Source organism: Anguilla anguilla, chromosome 7 (genome assembly GCF_013347855.1).
Source record: "Anguilla anguilla isolate fAngAng1 chromosome 7, fAngAng1.pri, whole genome shotgun sequence".
NCBI lineage: Eukaryota > Metazoa > Chordata > Actinopteri > Anguilliformes > Anguillidae > Anguilla > Anguilla anguilla.
Window position 1 is genome coordinate 11,175,852 of NC_049207.1, and position 19,334 is coordinate 11,195,185.

Sequence of the window (19,334 nt, forward strand, 5' to 3'; positions counted from 1 at the left end):
GGTGTAATCAGGACACAGTCTCCTCAGCCCGCTGCGCTCTGCATCTTGTATATTAATGCACCGTGGATCTGTGGGTTTTCACTCATTTATAAAGCGAGGGCAGAGAATTTGCCAAACTCAAAAATCAGAAGGAAACCGTGTAAAATTAGCATTAACAAGCTCCGCTTTAAGAACCTTACAGCAACGTGCTCTAGTTCTGCTGGCTTCAAACAATGCAATACAACCAGGGCTGCTCCCTTTGTCTTCATTTAACAGGGCGAGAGAAAAAGGGGGGGAGGAACAAACTGAGTTAAATCACGTCCCCCATCTTGACAGGGATGAAGTCAGAGAGCGGCCGTTGTTGCGCGGACACAATGCAATCGCCATGCCGACAGAGCTGTAATTCTCAGGAAATCAGACTCGGCTAATCGCTCCAGCCTAGGCCCCCCATTCATCATGCTGTGGACCCACAGTTGGCCACTGTCTGATTCATTACAGACAAGACGGACGCTCCCAGAGCCTCCTCCCCGTTTTAACGGATTTTTTGTACAGAAATCGGCTCGCTGTCCCAGCACGCGGGGGGAAACTCCACTGCCTTGGCTTCTGGAAACACTTACCTCACCCACGTTTGTCAGAGGAACAGAGATCTGTGACAATGAAAGTGCTGAGGAGGGGAAGGGAAGGAACTGAACATAAATGTTCTCTGAACACAATCCAACCTTTCATTGCATGGGAAGATTATTACCAATAATTGATTGTGTTCAGCTAATCCCCGGCTAATCTGAATTCACAGCAATCAAAAATGACCAGCCTGAACAATGGGCATTATGGGTTTGATCCCCCAAAAACCTTTTTATGCTGAGCATGCAGAAATTGGGGATTCGGGAATTGTGGGTAGCATATTGTGCCGTAGTGGTGCTGTTTCCCGCCTATTAGCGGATGGGAGGAAATCTTCATGTAGTCCAGTACACAGCCAGAACTACAGCATGCTAGGGTGACACTGAGGTACTGCAACCATAACTATAACATGGATCCATGTTTTCATACAGTCAGGGCCCAGATGTCTTCATGGTTAGAGTGCCATTTGTATGCGGAGTGAAGCCTGACTTTGAAAGCTTTAGCTATGTGCATTCACATTATTCCACTGCATTGCTTGTTATGACATTGAGCAAGAAAGTTTTACAAATCTTTCCACTCAATTGGAAAATGCTGTTTGATTGTAAGCAATGCTACATTTTGAGGCCTAGTCACAGACTTATCCATTGCAGAAAATAAATGTAATTACTTATGTGTTCATTAAATTACCTCTTCTAGGAGCAGTTAGCATAATTCATCCCACTCATGTCATTATGCATAATTACATTTTGAATATGAATTCATTTATATTGCCTTCACTCAAGAAAACTTAGCGACAACCATGTGAGAATATGATGTACAACACATTTATTAGATTGCTGCATTACCAATGCACCTATAAACTTTAATTTTATAATATAACAGCGAAAACATAATTATATCCCATGACTGGCCTTTCCGAAACAGCACACTGAAAAATGCTATTCATTGCATGAACCACGGAAAACAATAACGAAAAATAAAAAGGTAAAATAAATCTGTCCAACGAAATGTAAAGGAGGGTGGCACAGTGGTGCAATGAACAGCACTGTCACCTCACACCAAGTATCAAGAACCGAGCTTGAAACCCGAGCAAGGACCTTTCTGTGTGGAGAGCGCATGTTCTCACAGTGACTGCGTGGGTTTCTGTCTGGTACTTCCTCCCACAGTCCAAAGATAGGTAGTAGACTAATCGGAGACTCTAAAGTGCCCGTAGGTATGAATGTGCAAGTGAATGGTGTGTGGGCCCTGTGATGGATTGGCGACCTGTCCAGGGTGTATTCCTGCCTCTCGCCCACTGCATGCTGGGATAGGCTCCAACAATGCCACTGGAATAAACACTGTAAGTTAAGGGCAGTGCTCAAAAAAGCCTTGAAAATTATTACAGATACCAGTCTTATTTCACGGAATTGTATAATTATTTGGTCAGAAAAAAAATGGCTGAGATTATCATACCACCTTTCATTGGACTGCAAATAAATGAAAACTATTGCTGGTATTGTGGGTTCAAGATATTTCCTGAGCACAAATTTAATTTCCGGTTTTTGAAAATATAATAGAACAATTGGAGGAAGACTTTCTTCAGACTTGTGCCCCTTCACTGGGGGCGGTGGGAAATATTTGATGAGTTAAAGTCCCTTAATCTTACAATACAAGGTTACAGCTCTCCATGGAAACTTAAAGAAAAACAAGTCAAAAGGCAGATTTGTGAGGAAAAAACCCTCCAAATACATGCTTCTTACATAACTCTGGCATTCGTCATCACACGATAATATCAGGATTGCTTTTGTAATTTACTTTAACCCTGCCACTTTTGACCCCCTCCTTTGAAGATGCTCTCCAGAAGCTCAGAATGAAATTAAAGCCATTGAGGCAGAACCATGCAGCCAGTGAAGTGTTCTTAGGTTATGCAGACCAATTTACACCACACTGCTATTCGGTTCAGTCGTCCTTTTTGTTTGAGCAGTCGTTCGGTGCTAAGAAATGCTCTTTGATCTTAGAAGTTCTGGGCCCTGTTGTGCTACAGTGTGGACAGAACCAGCCGATGGACCCGGTGCATTAAAGAGAGCTAAGATCAAGTGAATTACAGCAGCCGTAAAAGATCTAATGGCATTTGTCACACAGAGCACACACGAGCCCACGATGTCCAAGCCAAGTTCCCAATCTGGCTCTGGCTCAGTCTGGCCATCTAGTTTATTCCCCAGATTAATTTCCCTTAGAGATCCCTCCCTATCTACCTCAACTGATGTATGGTAATTGTTCCCTGTGCAAAATTGCAGCCATGCATCTTCCTGGTGGGGTCGGCATTGGATGGTGGTGGTAGTAAGGAGGACTCCCTTCCCCCATCCCCCCCTCCTCAACCCTGAGCTGTAAAGCATTTTGAGATGCTTGGAATGGATGAAAGGCACTATAAAATGAAATTCATTGTTGTGTTCTATGATTATGTGTAATCTTGGTGGAGGGAACACGCCACACTGGGGATGAGGAGGGTGCTGAGAATATGAAGTCTGTTGAGACAGAGCCAGCACATATTCTGTCGAGCAAAGCTAGCTCTGAGAGGCTACCATATGGGGGGCATCTGTTTATACTCTTCCTTGTTCTTAAACTGTGCATATTTGCAGAGATTTGCCTGTCAATTTGTGCTTTCACTGTGCAATAATGTTGACTCTGTTACTGGTTTGCAGGTTCGTCTGATCCAATTCTGTACTATCTTGCTGAAAACAGGCAACAAGGCCAATTGATGCAAAGTGGAACCAAGTACTTGAAACACAATTCTTCAATTCCAGCCACTAAAATAGGATATGCAGAATTTTTCCCACAACTGCCATTTTCACACATGCAGTGCTTCTGGAGAGAACAGACAGACTGCTATAGATAGGCATTATGAAAGATGTATTATAGCTATAAATAGAGGGGAAGTGGGAGATGTATGATACACAACGTGTAAATATTACCCCCAGACATTGACCTGACAGAAAATCTTCCTCCTCACTACAAAAGGATAAAACAAAAACCAGTTTCACCTTGAGACAAAAAATCCTGTTAATCAGCGACAAAAGCAGACAGCGTCTGACCATTCTTGCCTTTTGTAAGAGAATGAAGAATAACAATAACCTCTGTTCCGAAGAATGAAAGTCAGAGATCTGACCAAATAGACCACTTTGCAGGGTAGAACTGATAGCGAAGTAGATCCCTCGGACACCGAAGGGATAAAGTTTGCAATCTGTTCCCCATGGATCGCCATTTACCACAAGTCTGAAATCCTTGCCAATGCCACCTCAACTGAAGCTGGCAGGCAGACGTGTTGACAGCAGTAACAGACTGCAGCACAGTTTTGGACAGAAATAATTTATCGATGTTGCAGTGATGTAGTGGGGGGGGGGGGGGGTGGGGGGCTTGTGGTCACTATCAGGTGCACAGGTGCAGTGGAGCGGGGGGGGGCGGGGGGGGGGGGGGCTGAATGCTGCCACTAAAATCCTCAGGGAAGAATTCTGGAGCCTTCTTCACAGGGAACAAAAAAGCCTGATCCTTATGCAGGATATGTTCACAGGCTACAATTACAATACATCACAATGCTTATCTGCATAATGGATGGCCTTATCCAGGGAAATATAGCAGAATGTTGGATATGATCCAATTAAACAGCTTGATATGAGACTGAAGTTATCTGGGCTGAAGTAATTTTGCTAAAGGGCACAATAGCAGAACCCTACCAGGGATTTAAACGAGACACACACACACACACACACACACACATACATAGACACCTATGTACATGCACACACGCACATACACACACACACATGCACACAGGCACTCACATACACACACACACCTGTCCTGTCCTGACCGTCAGTGACCTCTCTGTGCACCTGTGAGAGTGCTTCTTGCAGCTCCTGCTGCCTGGCTCTCGTTTGCTCTCTCAGGCTCCACGGCTCTGCAGCACCGCCGGGGGGGTCGGCCGCGGCGGCACAGTGCGCGCCGCGCGGCTAACCTGATCAGTCGCCACGGAGATTAAAAGGATTCCTGCAGACGCTGCCGATTCCTGGCCAACTCCAGGTGGAGCAGGGAACAGCTGAGGGGGCAATTAAAAATCCCAAACTTCAAAAGTGAAAATAAGTAAAAAAGGAAAAAGGTATGAAATACTTAATCTGAAACTTAATAGGATTACTGTGCCTTTCTTGAATGACTATTTAAAGATTATTTGAAGATACATTTCAAATATATTTAATTATAAAAACCATTAAATCATTTTTAGATATTTTTTATCGGTATAAGGTATGCTGACGTTAAAAGTGAAAAGAAGTTCAGGCAGATAGCTGTGAGCCAGTATCTAAATTCCACACCGGTATAGAATGGATTTTCTGGAAATGTACTCTGAAGTCTGTGACCGCTCATCCTCGATGACTCCGTGTCTTTAAAAGTTGGTAATGGCCTTGCACACACCATTTACTCAAATAATAACAGTATTAACAATAAAAAAAATAACACTTATTTAATCTGAACTGCATTTCCCACTTGGGTGATTCACATGCGCTTTAGTACAGGAGGAAACAGCAGGGGCTTTTTGGTGCTCGGTCTGGGCTGAATAGCAATGGGCTCCAGTAGCAGCAGGTGTATGTAACCCCGGTGTATATAACTGATTGAGTGCCGTGGTTATATTTCCAGCCCAGACGAGCATGGCTGCCCGATCCCGCGGCTTTAAATGGGAAACAGAGCGCGGAGCGGCACCCACAGGGGGGTGATGGGAGTAACAGGGGAGGGCCGTGGCGTCCCGACACCTCTGCACCAGTGCAGCTGAGGCAGGGAGAGGCGTACGGCCACCAAGGAGAAAGGGAGAGAGGGAGAGAGGAGAGACACCCAGAGAGAGTCTGAGAGAGAGAGGGATGGAGTGAGACAAGAAGGGAGGTGGGTAGAAAGAAAGAGGGAGGCAAAAAGACCCTGACAGAATGCAAGGGTGGGTCCGAGGGAAGAAAAGAGAGGGGCGCAGTACCAAGAGGGGGACCCCACCACAGCCCTGGAGCCAAAAGTCTAAGCCAAGAGGCTGTGAGACTCTGGGATTCAGTGCACTGCACGGCAGTAATTGAGGCAAGTCAGAGCTACTGTGGGCCCAAGCCACCCATCATCCCCCGCCCACCACCCACCATCTCATTAACCACACCCCACTTCATACAGTAATTACAGCTATTAAGTCCACCCCCATTAGAGCATATGATGGCAACAGACCCTGCCAGGCTGCATTGGTCTCCAGGTTCCATGACAGTCTCTTCCAGGCTTCAGACTGGCGCGCCCAGCTCAGGCACTAGTTCTCAGTATTGCGATGTGGCTCTGAATCCAGAATTTATTCCTGACCATGCGGCAGTACTTCTACTCTCAGGGTGATGTGAATTTGGCTGCCTCATCACCCAGGCAGGGTACCAATCAGGAGAGTGTTCCCCACCCCATTTACCAATAGCTGCTCCTGCGGTTGGCAATGCACACAACACTGTCCGCCCACGCATTCAAAACCGATGCTGTACTATTGGGACATGCCTACAATCACAAATAGACTTTTTTTTTTTTTCACAAAAAGGAAAATTTTAAAAGGGGAATTTCAAATTCATCAATCACAGTCATTGTGCTGCTGGCCTGTGACCAGATGGTTGCAGGTTCTGTTCCAAGGCCCACGTGGCCATGCTGTCGTGCCACAAAAGCAAGGTACTTCCCTGAATGCTTTACTACAAACCCAGCGGCATGCGAACAGATTAAATGCAAAACTGGATGATAAATATAACTCACTGCAAATGCCACCTGACCTGAAAATAAACAACGGAAACATCACAATTATAACCACAAGGCAGGATGAATGCTGAAGAAAGAGCACGCGGCAGGTCTCTACAATGATGATGGCCCCTGTGTCCTGCCCCGCCACCTTTTTTTCGACAGCAGGTTGTCACGGTAATTCTTTAAGGTGACAATTCTGCCGGTCTTCCAGCTGGGGGTTGTAACACCAGCTATTGGCTTCTCCATGACCGGGGAACACAGTGTACAGCATTGTGGAGCCCCCGCTGCTAAGAAAACATCAGCCTTTTCCCCCCGCACAGCCAGCTCTGTGTGCGGATGAAAAGAGCTGGAGCTCTTTATTCTTGCTATTTTTTTTTCTGCTTCTTCTCCTCCTCACTGTTACACGGAAGGGAGGGAGGCCCTCGGCGGTGTCGGCTATCTCTGAAGGAACAAGCTTGATCTTCCTTTATTCCGCCACCAAAAGAAACCAACCGGCTCAAAAGTTTCACCGGCAGGAATGGAGGCTGGAATGACCCCACCCACAAATCAGAGAGCAGGGTCCGTCCGCTTCGTCCGCCGGGGAAACGAAGACGCGTCATCGGCTTCGCTAGCGAAACGCAGGGCTAGGGAGAGGAGAGACTCGGGACTCCATTTTAATAAAAACGGACGCAGCACCCGTTCGCCGTCGCGCGGACGCATCCCATCCGTGGCGGTAACGCGGCAGCGTTGGCGGAGAAGCCGCGGCCCCCGCTCACGCTTCTCGACGCCGCTCATCAGCGGATGTTTTTCATAATTACTCTCACTGATCCCATTTGCATGGCAATTACAGGTTGTGGCGTTCGAACGAGGTCATCGTGTGAGCACTGCGTTGCTGTGACGGAGGCACGGAGAGGGTCACCTCTTGACGACTCGCCACGCATTCCCGCTCACCAATCACACGCAGCGCTGTAAGGATTTTCTTAGAGGACCTCTCCTGCTCCTTGTTTATTCAGGCTTATAATTAACTTTCTGCTATTTATTGTTCGAAAGCTCTTTTGTTTTTCGGCACCCGAGATAAAAGTTAAATAGATATCAAATTAATTAAATGCTTTACAGTTTACAGCCCGTCAGTCAAAGGTCAATTTGCATGCGAAAGCTGATCAATTACTTCCAGGGGGAAGCGAAGAGTGAAATGAGATTGTTATTGTTGCTTCAATTTAGAAGAGAGCAAAACAAAGGCCTCATTGTTGCACGCTTATTGACTTTTTCATTTACATGTTATACGGTGTTAGTTTAGTCACTAATTGGACGTCTTTTAAATCCTTTGTTACCATCGTTTTATCCCCCCCCTGCCCCCCCCTCCTTACGCCACGGGCTACAAGATTCAAGCTGTCAGCCATCTCTAGAGGGACGCTCAACACAGAAAAATCTCTCCAATCAGTTTCTGTGATGACAAGGGGATGGTCACAGACCAGCTAGATCTGTAGTTTTTTTCCCCCCTCCTGCCTCCCTGGTTTCAAACAGCCTATTTCTCTTTCGTTCCCACTGATTCTCTCTCTCTCTCTCTCTCTCTCCCTACCATTTGCTCTCTCTATTGCCCTCACTCTCTCTGTCCCCCTTTCTTTGTTGAGATGCAATGCATTATAAAAACATTAAAGTATTTCATTTAAAGCAATTATCATACGGTACACACAGACTAAACACTCTAATCATCTTGGCTTTTAAGATAATTACAGTGAGGCTGAATACATCTTAGCTGACTATCATAGTGGCTATAATGATAACCTAATGGCCATAGTCCAACCATAATTCCTCAGTTTGCAACCACATAAAGACCCCATTGCTACCTACAAGGAACCAGTCACTGGTTTTCATCAGGAAGAGATGAACGTTTCCAGTCGTCGCTAGGTCTCCTGTTTTGTAGTGTATGGAACTTATTGAATTTTGGGAAGAGTGTGTCATTGATGAAGTTCAGTGCAGTGTCTCGTTTTCCCAGACATTTCTTCTTTTTGCGATCAAAAATATTCATCTAGGTGGGATTTTTATTTTCTAAAAATGTCTGATTAGTATTTGCTTGTCCCGTAGACATACTTGCACAAACAAAAAGCCTAGTACTATGCTTATAACGCCCGCCCACCCCTGTCCACTTGCAATATAAGAAACGCAATATATGGTCACCCAAGATTACGCACAATGCTTCTCCGTCTCTACCTTTTACCGCGGATCATCTTTCTGTGTTACGGTCTCACTCTGACTGACACTTTCTGATTCTCACTGTCTCTATCTCCGTTTTTCTCACTCTCTCATTTATGCAAAGCAAAACCGTGTCCATCAAGAACAGCCGCCATTCTGATAGAGACAGACAGATACCTCATCCCCTCTCCACATCATGTGACCACACACACGAGGGAGGGGGGGTTGAGGTGTCTAACATGATCCGGCATGTATCGCCCCCCGGGGGCAGCGGCAGAAGCAGCGCTAATCTCCACCGCGTATACACGTTACAGCTTATGAATTTTAATTCTGTAATTATAAAGCGTAATTGAATCGGTAGCTCCATATTAGCACGGTGAATGTGCCATAGGCCCCAATGAAGATTCAATCAATTTAGTGCTGGGATTGATCTGGAGACTCCCTTTGAAAAAGCAGCCGCACTTGTGGCGAAGAAGAGACAGATCACTCTTATGATATCCTGTGATTTGATCATGGTCTTCATTTTGCATTCTGCAACAAATCCCACTCCCCCCCCCCCCCCCCCCCCCCCCCCCCCCCCCCCCCGCCCAACAGACCCCCTCCCCCTTCCCATCCACCTATGATTCCAACAACACTTTAAAGATTAACAGTTAGGAGATAGAATCTCTGGTTTGATTCGAGTAATGATACATAACTTCAAGAATGCCTTTGATGAAATGTTAGTGACCATTAACATGTGCTAAAGCAACACTAAGGGCAGAAAATTTCAGCAGGGGAAATCATCCTGACCAGAGACAACAAAAGAGCGGGAGTTTGTTGACTCTTGACTCCTGTCTTATTGTCTCAGACCACAGGCTGTGAGCCCTGTCTGTATAAAGACCGTCGCGGACATCACGGTTTGAGACATGCCGAGACATGACATCACGGCATTTACTGCGCTACCTCTACTGACCGGACAGGTGACACTGAGCTGTCAAAAAAGACGAAACACAACTGTCCTCCTTTCCCTAAAAGAGCGGTGTCAGCACGCGTATCGAAAAGACATTTCAAAACGATTCAAGGGATTTGAGTGCTGTTTTCTTTTGCCCTTGATTAAGACCTCATTGGCTTGCAGGATTTACCAAAACAGCTCCACTTGTCTGTCCACAGTGAGCCTGTTACACTCTCTGGACAAGGCACTGGTACACAGAATTATAACATCCAAGGAAAGCACTGAGACAGTAGGACTGCAGCATGCAGTACGTACCGATCTCCCGGGAGATCTGGACGAAGGCCTCCACGCCGCTCTCGCCGTAGTTCCCCTCCGAGGCCAGTGTGGAGACGTAGTTCCACCCCATCGCCGTGACGATGTCCAGCATGGCCTGGGCCTGGTAGGAGTCCGGCGGCACCACGCGGGAGAAGAAGTCGTAGCGGGTGTTGTCACTCAGTTCCGGTGCTGTGGAGGCATAGCTAATCTGAGGTATCTATGGAGACAATGGAACAAGACAGGAAACAGAAAAAAGGGGTCATATTAAGGCTTCGAGGCTCCATCGCAACATCCTGGCTAATGAATACGTGGTACATTTCCAGTTTCCAGTCAGGAGAAATTAGCATTTGAATAACATTCAGGATCGCCATTTTATGTCTTCCCACACAACTGACCGGTCATCCCACTGAGAAATTAACTGAATAAACACTGCAGAACATTAGGATTGATTTCTTTGAAGTTTCATGGTTGCTTCCCTTCATTTAAGAATAGTAGAAATAAACAAATATGATTATTGATCATTTAAAGTCATTCTCTTACCAAATCAGTCTCAAACAGTAAGACTTGTGGTTCTGTTTGAATATTCTTTGCATTTTGCTTGGTCATACAGGGGTTCACCTTAATCAGGTCCACAAAATATGCTTCTTTATCATCTGTTCACATGTTTACTATTATATTTACTTGGTTCATGGACTGGCAGTCTGCAGTACTGCAGTGTGGGTGGGTGTTCCGCTTCAATCTACCGCACAGTCCTGCACAGAAGTGGGAACAGTACCAAAAATCCAGCTTTTAGGTCTTTGAGGGGTACTGCTTTTGAGGTACAACATCATTGATACCCCACGTATATCTTTAATTGCCTGGGGATTTCTGGGGATTGCATGCTGGGTGTACAATCTCTACAGGGCCTGTTGTTTCCTATTCTCTTTTGACTGTCGTAGGACGTAAGTCCTGACGCATTGGGGACCAGTCAGCTGGATGTAAGAACTTATTTACAGCACTGCTAGGGCTCTTGGAGTGTTACAAATAGGACTGGCAGACAGGGATGAAGAGAGCCTGGATGGCAGCTGGACAAATTCAGCTGGCAGGGGGCGGGGGGGGGGGGGGGGGGGGGGCAGATAGGATAGGATGGAATGGGGGAGGGGGAACTGTGGGGGAGACGGATAATGATCCTGGGGAACAACTGACTGACAGATTGATTTCATTGGAGCAAGGGGCCCGCATTTCCACTGAGGTAACCCCGCCACCTTATTGGTATTCTGACCCAGACACACACGAGACCTGCCAGGGATACAAATGTCACTCGTGGGTCTGGCGACCGTGGCTGATCGCAGCGAGGCTAAGGCTGCTCATAAATTACACATCTGTAAACACAAACGCTCCTGCGGGCTGGAACACAACACAATCGTTTGTTGCTTTTTTCTTTTCTTTTTGCGTGTTTGTTTCCTTCCAACGCTGCTAAAACCACAACAGATCTGCTGAAGAGGAAAATAACTATGCACTCAATTCTCCTCAGTATGTGAAACGAGGGGGGGAGGAGGGCATGGGGGGGTTCCGGGGGGAACCTCTCTGAACTGTAACTGTTTTTTTTTTTTTTTTTTGCGAGGGTCACACGAAGGTAGGGCACGTTAACTGCCGCAGACACTCGGCATACGACAGCCAAATTTCATTCCGCTTCAAGCGGCGGGATGGACTGCATCATTTCATTCTCAGACGTACAATTTTCGAATGTGCCTTCTGCGGGAACGTGGAATCGCATCCTCTTGAAAAGGTATTACCATAACGCCGAGGGAAACTTTCATAAAGTTTCCTTCCTTGAAAGGGGGGATGAAGCGGGCTGAAAGTGCAAGGTAGGGAAACCAAAAATAGATGCAGGTCAGGATAAATAATAACAGGGAGAACTTCCACATCTTTGCAGCAGACTATCAAATAAATTCTGATCGTAAAATATCACTTTTGAGCATAGAGAATAAACTCAGTGAATTTTTTGCCATCCTTCCCAAGCATGGAAGAGCTATAAGCCCTAAGCTTGATGAACTAATAAACAGAACAGCAGGAACTGTTTAAAAGATTAATTTTTCACACTTTTGTAATATTGAATACCAGATTCATCTGCCTGAATGAAACAATAGAGAATGCAAGTATAAGGAATATATTAAAGAAAGAAGAAGAATGAACAGACTGTAGCTTTGATTCCACATTGATTCCATGAGGATCTTTCTTTTATCATACAGACTTTACTGGTGAAGGTTTACCTGTGTTTTCTATGTTTGCAAAGTGATTTGTTTCTAGTTATTTACATTCATCTCAGTCTCAAGGAACTGTCTTGGGGAAGACCACGAGGGAGGCAAAGAAGAATCAAAGAATCACAGTTCGAGAACTGCAGTTATTTGAATCTTGTGTTCACCAAGTACCAAAATCAACCATAATAAATTACTTCTACAACAACAGGATATGTGGAGGGCTTTCACAAAGAAAGCTCTTAATGAGTACAAGAAACAAATGCAAGCCTCTGGGCTTTGTCAAACACCATGGAACTATGTATACTACATTCCTATCCATATGTATCTAATCACCCCCTGTTTCAGATTCATTTCTACATTCAAACACATTTCTTCAATTCCTCCCTGGTGGAATTACAAAAGTCCAAGAACACTCAAAATTACACAGGTCTTGATTAATATGTCACGAGAATCAAACCAGGGCCCAGCATGTATTTGATCCCACCCTGTTTTTTTTACTGGTCATTTCCTGTGAACAGCAGATACGGCTTAAGTATACGGGGATCCTCACCATACATCACAGTTACTTTCCAAGAAAACGACGATGTTGCACGAAACAACGCATGGAGGGGAATTCTCTCCCATAAGAATTAATGGAAATAAGAGGAATTGTGTTCCAAGGTGTAGTTTTATGTCCTCCCTGTGGTGGATAACGACCCATTTAATACCATGAGGATCAATGTAGAAAAGGAGAGAGGGGTTCTATGGCATCCATTAAGATGACCAGTGAACACTAGCCTAGCCTAATCTCATGATGCGGTAAGCAATTCCCAAGACATACACACCCACACATCCAGATGTTCCCACTGCATGTTTCCTTACTGTTTTCTTCATCACAAATATTCTACATTTTGGTGGCCTAGTCTAGGTTCTTGCACATTAAACTACAGCACATAATTAATCATACACACAATTATTCTCTCACTCTTTTGCATATGCATATTTTACATATTAATCTTTCTTTGAAACTTGAAACAAGAATAATTACTGTATTCTCAAACACTTTTTAATATTTTTATTTTATGGACATAATTGGCTGGTTGCATTTGGGACAAAATGATTTAAGTGCAGGACTGATTTGACGTAAACTGAAAATGGTCTTTCATGAATTAACTTCATGACGTAGGCTGCCCCATACAAAAACAAGTTATATTACTACATGATAGCAGAGTTACACATTATTAAAAGACTATGTTTTAAGTTATGCAAAATTATGTCATTACATGATCATTTCATTAAGTGATAAGTTTTTCTCAAGAAAGACATTATCTCATAATCTCATAACTACTGGGTAACCACATCATATTATATATGTCTAGCCAAAACACTTTGTCAAATATTGGCCATCCATAAGTACAATGTTGTTCCAATTAAATGTGTCCAAACATCACTGTGACAGTGCAGCCTAGGTTCATCTAGGCCAGACCATGTCTTATAGTCGTTTTGTAAATGTATTTACAGCTTCCTATCACAAACTCCTCTCAGATTGTGAATGAATCATTTTTTTGTGTGTACACTCAATATCCATGCATGGATTATATTGTACGCATAATATGTAAATGTGTACATACATGTATGATACAGTGTGTAACTGCAGTACTATCTATTTATTTTAGACCTCAAGTGATAAATCATGCACTAAATCTGCTGCTGCTACTGTGAAGTTCCAGATGTCTCCACTTTGGAAAAACAAGAGATGGGGAGATGGAGTGCGGTGAGGGAGAGGGGGAGAGGTGGAGAGGAGACGAGGGAGAGGGGGAGAGAAGGAGAGGGGAGGGGCGGGACTTTAGGGCAGGTTTGAAATGTGACTTTCGACGCCATTCGAACGCGCCAGATGCACGCGCGCCACGCCGCCCCGCCCTCCAGTAACCGCCAGGAATCATAAAGTATTTAGCACGCCGCAGGAGAGCGACTCTTCACTCAAACCCGGGAGCCCGGAGGAAAGCCTTAGCGCAGGAGTTTATTTAAATCTCTCGATCAGTGTCACCCCCGCAAATGAATAATTCCCTCTCCGTACCTTTCCCCGCGTACCTCACGAGAGTGGATCCCGCGACGGGGGTTGCGTGCTAATGGAGCTGTCGGCCGCCGAGATGCCGCGTTACGGTGATTGATGGCAGGCTGACGATGCTAATTAACCCCGTAGCAGGCCCTGGTTGTGAAACACTTTTGACAGGAAAGGGGAGGACATGGGCGTCGCAGTAAATGGCGCAAAAACACAGACCCCGTGCAAAGGGGCGGGGGCCCGTGCACGTCAAATTAAACCATGCATGTTCCCACGGTCAGTGATGATGATCATCAGACAAGAGATTAGGACAGTTTAGAAAAAATCATAAGCCAGTTTTGACGATTTGTTTCAATCACACTGGACAGTTTCTGGATATATTTCATCCCTTCTCTCTCTCTGTCTCCTTCCCCACCCCCCTCTCTAAAAAGCTCTCTTTGATCACGCCATCTCCATTCTCCATAGTGACGTCTTTCTTCATGTGTGTCTGTGTTTTTTTTTCCACTTTGTGTGACCGTGTGAGTGCTCCATTCAGTGCATCCATCTTCCCTGGCTTGCAGACACCACAGAAGAACACTCAGCCTGACCGTGCTGTCACTCATGCCCAATTCATGTATGAATAATGTTCACTCAGCCTCCCTCAGACACAGCACATAGCAACTGACATCAGATGGCAGTCTGCAGCCATTGTATTCCTAAAGAAACCATGTACTGTACGCAGTATGGTCTCCCACAGCTTGGATCAGCCCAGAGTTAATCATAAATGGACGGTTGCATTGTCTGCACACTGTGTGCTAAGTAAAGAAGTAAAGCTCAAGAGCCCCATGCGAGGAGAACAATTTGCCACCAGCATTTTTTCCCTTGTTCTTTTTTTTTTTGTTTGGTGAATATTTGCACGGGTCAGGACTGCGCTGTGCAAATTCATCCTGTTAAGCTTGGCCCGCGTCTTGTTCTGGGAGATTTTCTTTTTTCTCTCTGAGCGTGGAGATGTTACCAGTATGATGAAAAAAGAGTCTCCCACAGGCTGGGGATAAATGGCTAAAAATGGCCAATACACATATGGAGAATACCCACCTCAAAGGAGATATCTATTATGTATACGTTGTGCCCAGAATAGAGTATGCCTCAACTGCCACATGTGTAGGACCAGGACAGGTCATGTACCTGCCTATGTCCATCCCACGCAGATTTGAAGCTGCAATCTACTGATGATTGCTTCTGTCAGAGTCCACGTGTCCATGATGTGTCCACTTGGCATGGTTCAGAGGCAAAGGCCGGTGGGTTCTGTGCCAACATTGGCATGGAGACATGGGAAGTGTGATGAGTACAGCAGATCCTAACTACTTGGCAGAAGAAACTACTTGCTTGCCTTTAAACAGCCTCACGGAGGATGTAATAAGTGCCTCTGATTGTTAACTCTTTTCCCATCTCTTTGTAGATCATCTGCAGACAAACGCTTTCTTTTTCCTAGCAAATACCTTTTCAACCACCCAGGGAAAACCTGCTTTGAAGCTCTTGAAACGAGAGCCAAAAACTAATGCTTTCATATTAGTTTAATCAAACTTGGATGGGTTCCACCTCAGCTAATACCTAGTAGCCACCTCAGCTAACACCTACTAGCGAGTAAGGTAACCTCTGATTAGCCTTTCACACTTTCTCGGGCAAGCTGCACTGGATCAATCAGCAGTCTTCATCTAGTCGTGTCATTAACACTAAGACAGTAAATGAATAATACAATGCCTCTGAGAACAAAAACACCGGAATTAACCATAAGGGGGGGCACAAGGGCATCATTAAAGGAGGAAGAACTGCTTTCTTCTTATTAGAATCCTGTTTATCTTTTTGTATTAATTTTAATAAGTTTTTAGAATTCAAATTACATAAACATTCATCATATTACATAATTTATCATCTTTCCCATGCATATTACATGACTTTTCGGGTCTCAGTAGAGCCAGAAACAGGGCTAACTTCAGATCAATCAACTCCAGTTTCCATCAACTTTGACACCACTGATTGCAAAGCATGCACATCATCATGTATGTAAAAGGTGCCTCCCAGACTTGGTCATGATCGTCATATGATATTAATTATCTGATATTTAAAGTAAAAATGATCTATCCATCAAAATGGATACAATTGCTGGCCCCTTGGTGGTGGAATGAGCTTTCCATGGCTGTCAGAACAGCAGATAACTGCACCAATGCCCCTCCACCCCGACACCCTCTAACAATTTAACCTAATACTAACCCTAACACTTGATTAGGTATGACGTTTTTGTTTTCAAAGACTATGGTTATTTGTAGTTCAATGCTCATTAGGGTTGTTCTTGTTTGTAAAACATACAATAGTTTAATGTTTTTTTCTGGAGATACATTTCTGGCAATAAGTCCCTGAGCTTTGCACTTGTGTTGCCCTGGAAAAGTGCACTTGCTCAGTATCAATAAAGAAAATATTTACTGAAGCATTTCAGACAAACTACAATACCCAGAGAAACAGCAGTGCCCAGGCTGAAATTTAAAGCTGCGAAATTCAAAACTTGTGGCAAGTAATCCAGGTCCCTAACCACAATGACACGCAAAATACAACATATTTAGAATATACTGGAATAGAATGGGGATCGTTATTGTCCATTAAACATATCATGGAACATTTCCTCGAGTTCTAAGGTTTCCATAATGAGAACAATTATACATAGGTCAACAAACAGGACGTCAATACAACATTGAGCATACAGCATGGTGGGTATTTGTTGGACCCCTGCTCTTGTGCCTGGTCCTTTGTGAGATGTGTGTTTATTTCGGTTAATGTGAAAGTGGCCATTTTTGGAAATGAGCTACTGTCAATTGACACGAAAGATGAAATGAAGTCTGATGCTCATGCCAAAAAGGTGACACTTACAGCGGGGACTTGGGGCGAGGCACAGCATGCTGCACAGGATAGGACCAGATGGAAGCAGATAGTCGCAGCCTTATGTTCCACGGGGAACGAAGAGGATTAAGTAAGGAAGTAAGTACAGCGGGGAAGAGAGCAGCGATTACGGCTTCGTACCCATAGTGATGATCCGGCAACACCAGGCCCTTTCTGATCTACTGTGACTCCCATCGCTGTCCCTCCCTCCTGAGCTCCTTTCAAAAGGGGGCTGAGCCTCAGACGCACCCCACTGCTGTTCCCCATGTGCCCCTTTCTATGATGTTCGGATTGAACTGCCAAAAGTTTAATATCACAAGTTTGAAAAAGAACACCTTCTTCAGTACATCTGTCCCATAAAGAGCTGAGTTTATATTAAATATGAATAAAGTCCTGCAGAGGAGTGACTTAGTTTGTTTTGGTTTTGGTTTGTCAAAAAAGGACAAAGGCTCTAAGGAGGGGAGCTTGTTTGCCTCTTTGGCCCAAGGCCTTGTCTTAAAGTAATATGGAGTGTTGTCAGATTAAATTTACCTGTGTGAATTGCTAAAGCTAAAAGCTCCCCGATGTGTCATAGCCAAAACCAGAAAATATAACTGTGGTCACACACAGCTGCGCAATAAGGATATTATGAATTTCACACAAGCAAAGCTTAAGGTGCCAGAATAATTTGAACTGCCTACTGCTGCTGGTCTAGAATAATAATATATATATACAGTGAGCTCGATAATGTTTGGGACAAAGACATATTTTTTTATGTACTCCACAGACACAGCAGTATGTTTGGGATCATTGCCTTGGATGAAGCACTGTCCAATGAGTTTGGAGGCATTTGGTTCAGCAGATAAAGATGCTTCTCTACACTTCAGAATTCATTCTGCTGTGTGGCTATCAGCAGTTACATCATCAGTGAAGACTAGTGAGCCAGTACCTGTGGCAGCCATGCACGCTCAATCCAGAACACCATGTTTCATAAATGAGGAAGCGGGGTGCTTTGGGCAGCAGTTCCTTTTGGCCTCCACACTTTGCTCTTGCCATCACTCAAGTGACGCAAGTGATGAATCTCGGTCTCCTCTGTCCACAAGACCTGTTTCCAGAACTCGACAGGCTCTTTCAGGTACCTTTAGCAAAGTGTAACCTGGCCATCCTGTTTTGCAGCTAACTAACAGCTTGCATCTTGCAGTGTAGCCTCTGTAGTTCTGTTCCTGAAGTCTTCTGCCGATAGTAGCCACTGACACATCCATACCTGCCTCCTGGAGAATGATATGATCTGTTGGACAGGTGTTTGGGGTTGTTTCTTCATAGTAAATAAATGAAATACTAATTTTAAATGTATCACTGTTTTGTGTTTACTCAGGTTCCTGTTGTCAAATATTATATTTTGTCAAAAAATCTGAAACCATTCAGTGTGACAAAAATGCAATAATAGAAAAAATCAGGGGGCAAATACCTTTTCACGGCACTGTATGCTTGTGTGTGTGTTTGCCAGAAACAATGTGACCTTCATCTGGAAGGTTATTTTGTGGTCTGATGAAATTAAAGTTGACCTCTGTAGCCTGAAAACAAAGCGCTATGTTTTTCCACCAACCATCATCCAGGTCAGCACGGTGGAGGCAGCATCATGCTGTGGGGTTTTCTTTCAGCAGGAGGCAGTGGGAGGCTTGTTTCAATCAAGGGTAAGATGGATGGAGCCAAATACAGGCGATTCCTTGAGGAGAATCCATTTCAGTTCCAGTTTCACAAGAGATTGGCATTTAGGGTTAAGATTTATGTTTCAACACACCAATGACCCCCCAAGCATAGAGCAAAAACTGCAAAGTAATGGTTTAAAAACAACAAGGTTGGCATTGTAGAACAGCCAAGACAAAGCCCAGACAAATATCCCATCAAATCCCATATATACACGCGCGCAAACATGTGGGCATGTATGTAGGCATGCACACACATAAATACTTGAAAAGACGCTTCCTGCAATTTGAAAAAAAAAAAATTTAATCAGGTGAATTGTGACAGGGCATGTCCGCAGGTGTGCCACACTCGTATGCCTCCGCACAGGTAAGGGTTCGATCCCTGCCACGGCTCCTTCTCCACCCGTTACCCTCTCTCGTTGCCGTCTACCTGTCTGAACAAAGCAAACGGCACAGAAGGAGAGCGAGTCTGTCGGGCACGTCGCGAGCGTTTAGACCGCGTTCCAGGGCAGCCGTTCTCCCGCGGGGGACTGAAATAGATGACAAATGCCATCGACAACAGACATGCCAGGTCCTGCAAAACGCCTTGCGGACGACCGAGTCATTTTCCATTTTCGAGTAGGGGCCGAGGGCTTTCATATCAATGAGGTAAAATGAAAATGATGGGAGTGGTGGGCGTAGCG

The 19,334-nt window shown here is 44.7% G+C and overlaps 1 protein-coding gene across 2 annotated transcripts in view; it reads right to left on the reverse strand.

The window, feature by feature from the left end:
- Positions 1–19,334, reverse strand: part of LOC118231955 (metabotropic glutamate receptor 8) — a 160,793-nt gene that overhangs the window by 89,424 nt on the left and 52,035 nt on the right. For both annotated transcript variants that reach the window (XM_035426384.1, XM_035426385.1), the window contains one exon: positions 9,776–9,992. In XM_035426384.1, the coding sequence (XP_035282275.1) occupies positions 9,776–9,992 (217 nt within the window). The remainder of the gene's footprint in view (positions 1–9,775; positions 9,993–19,334) is intronic.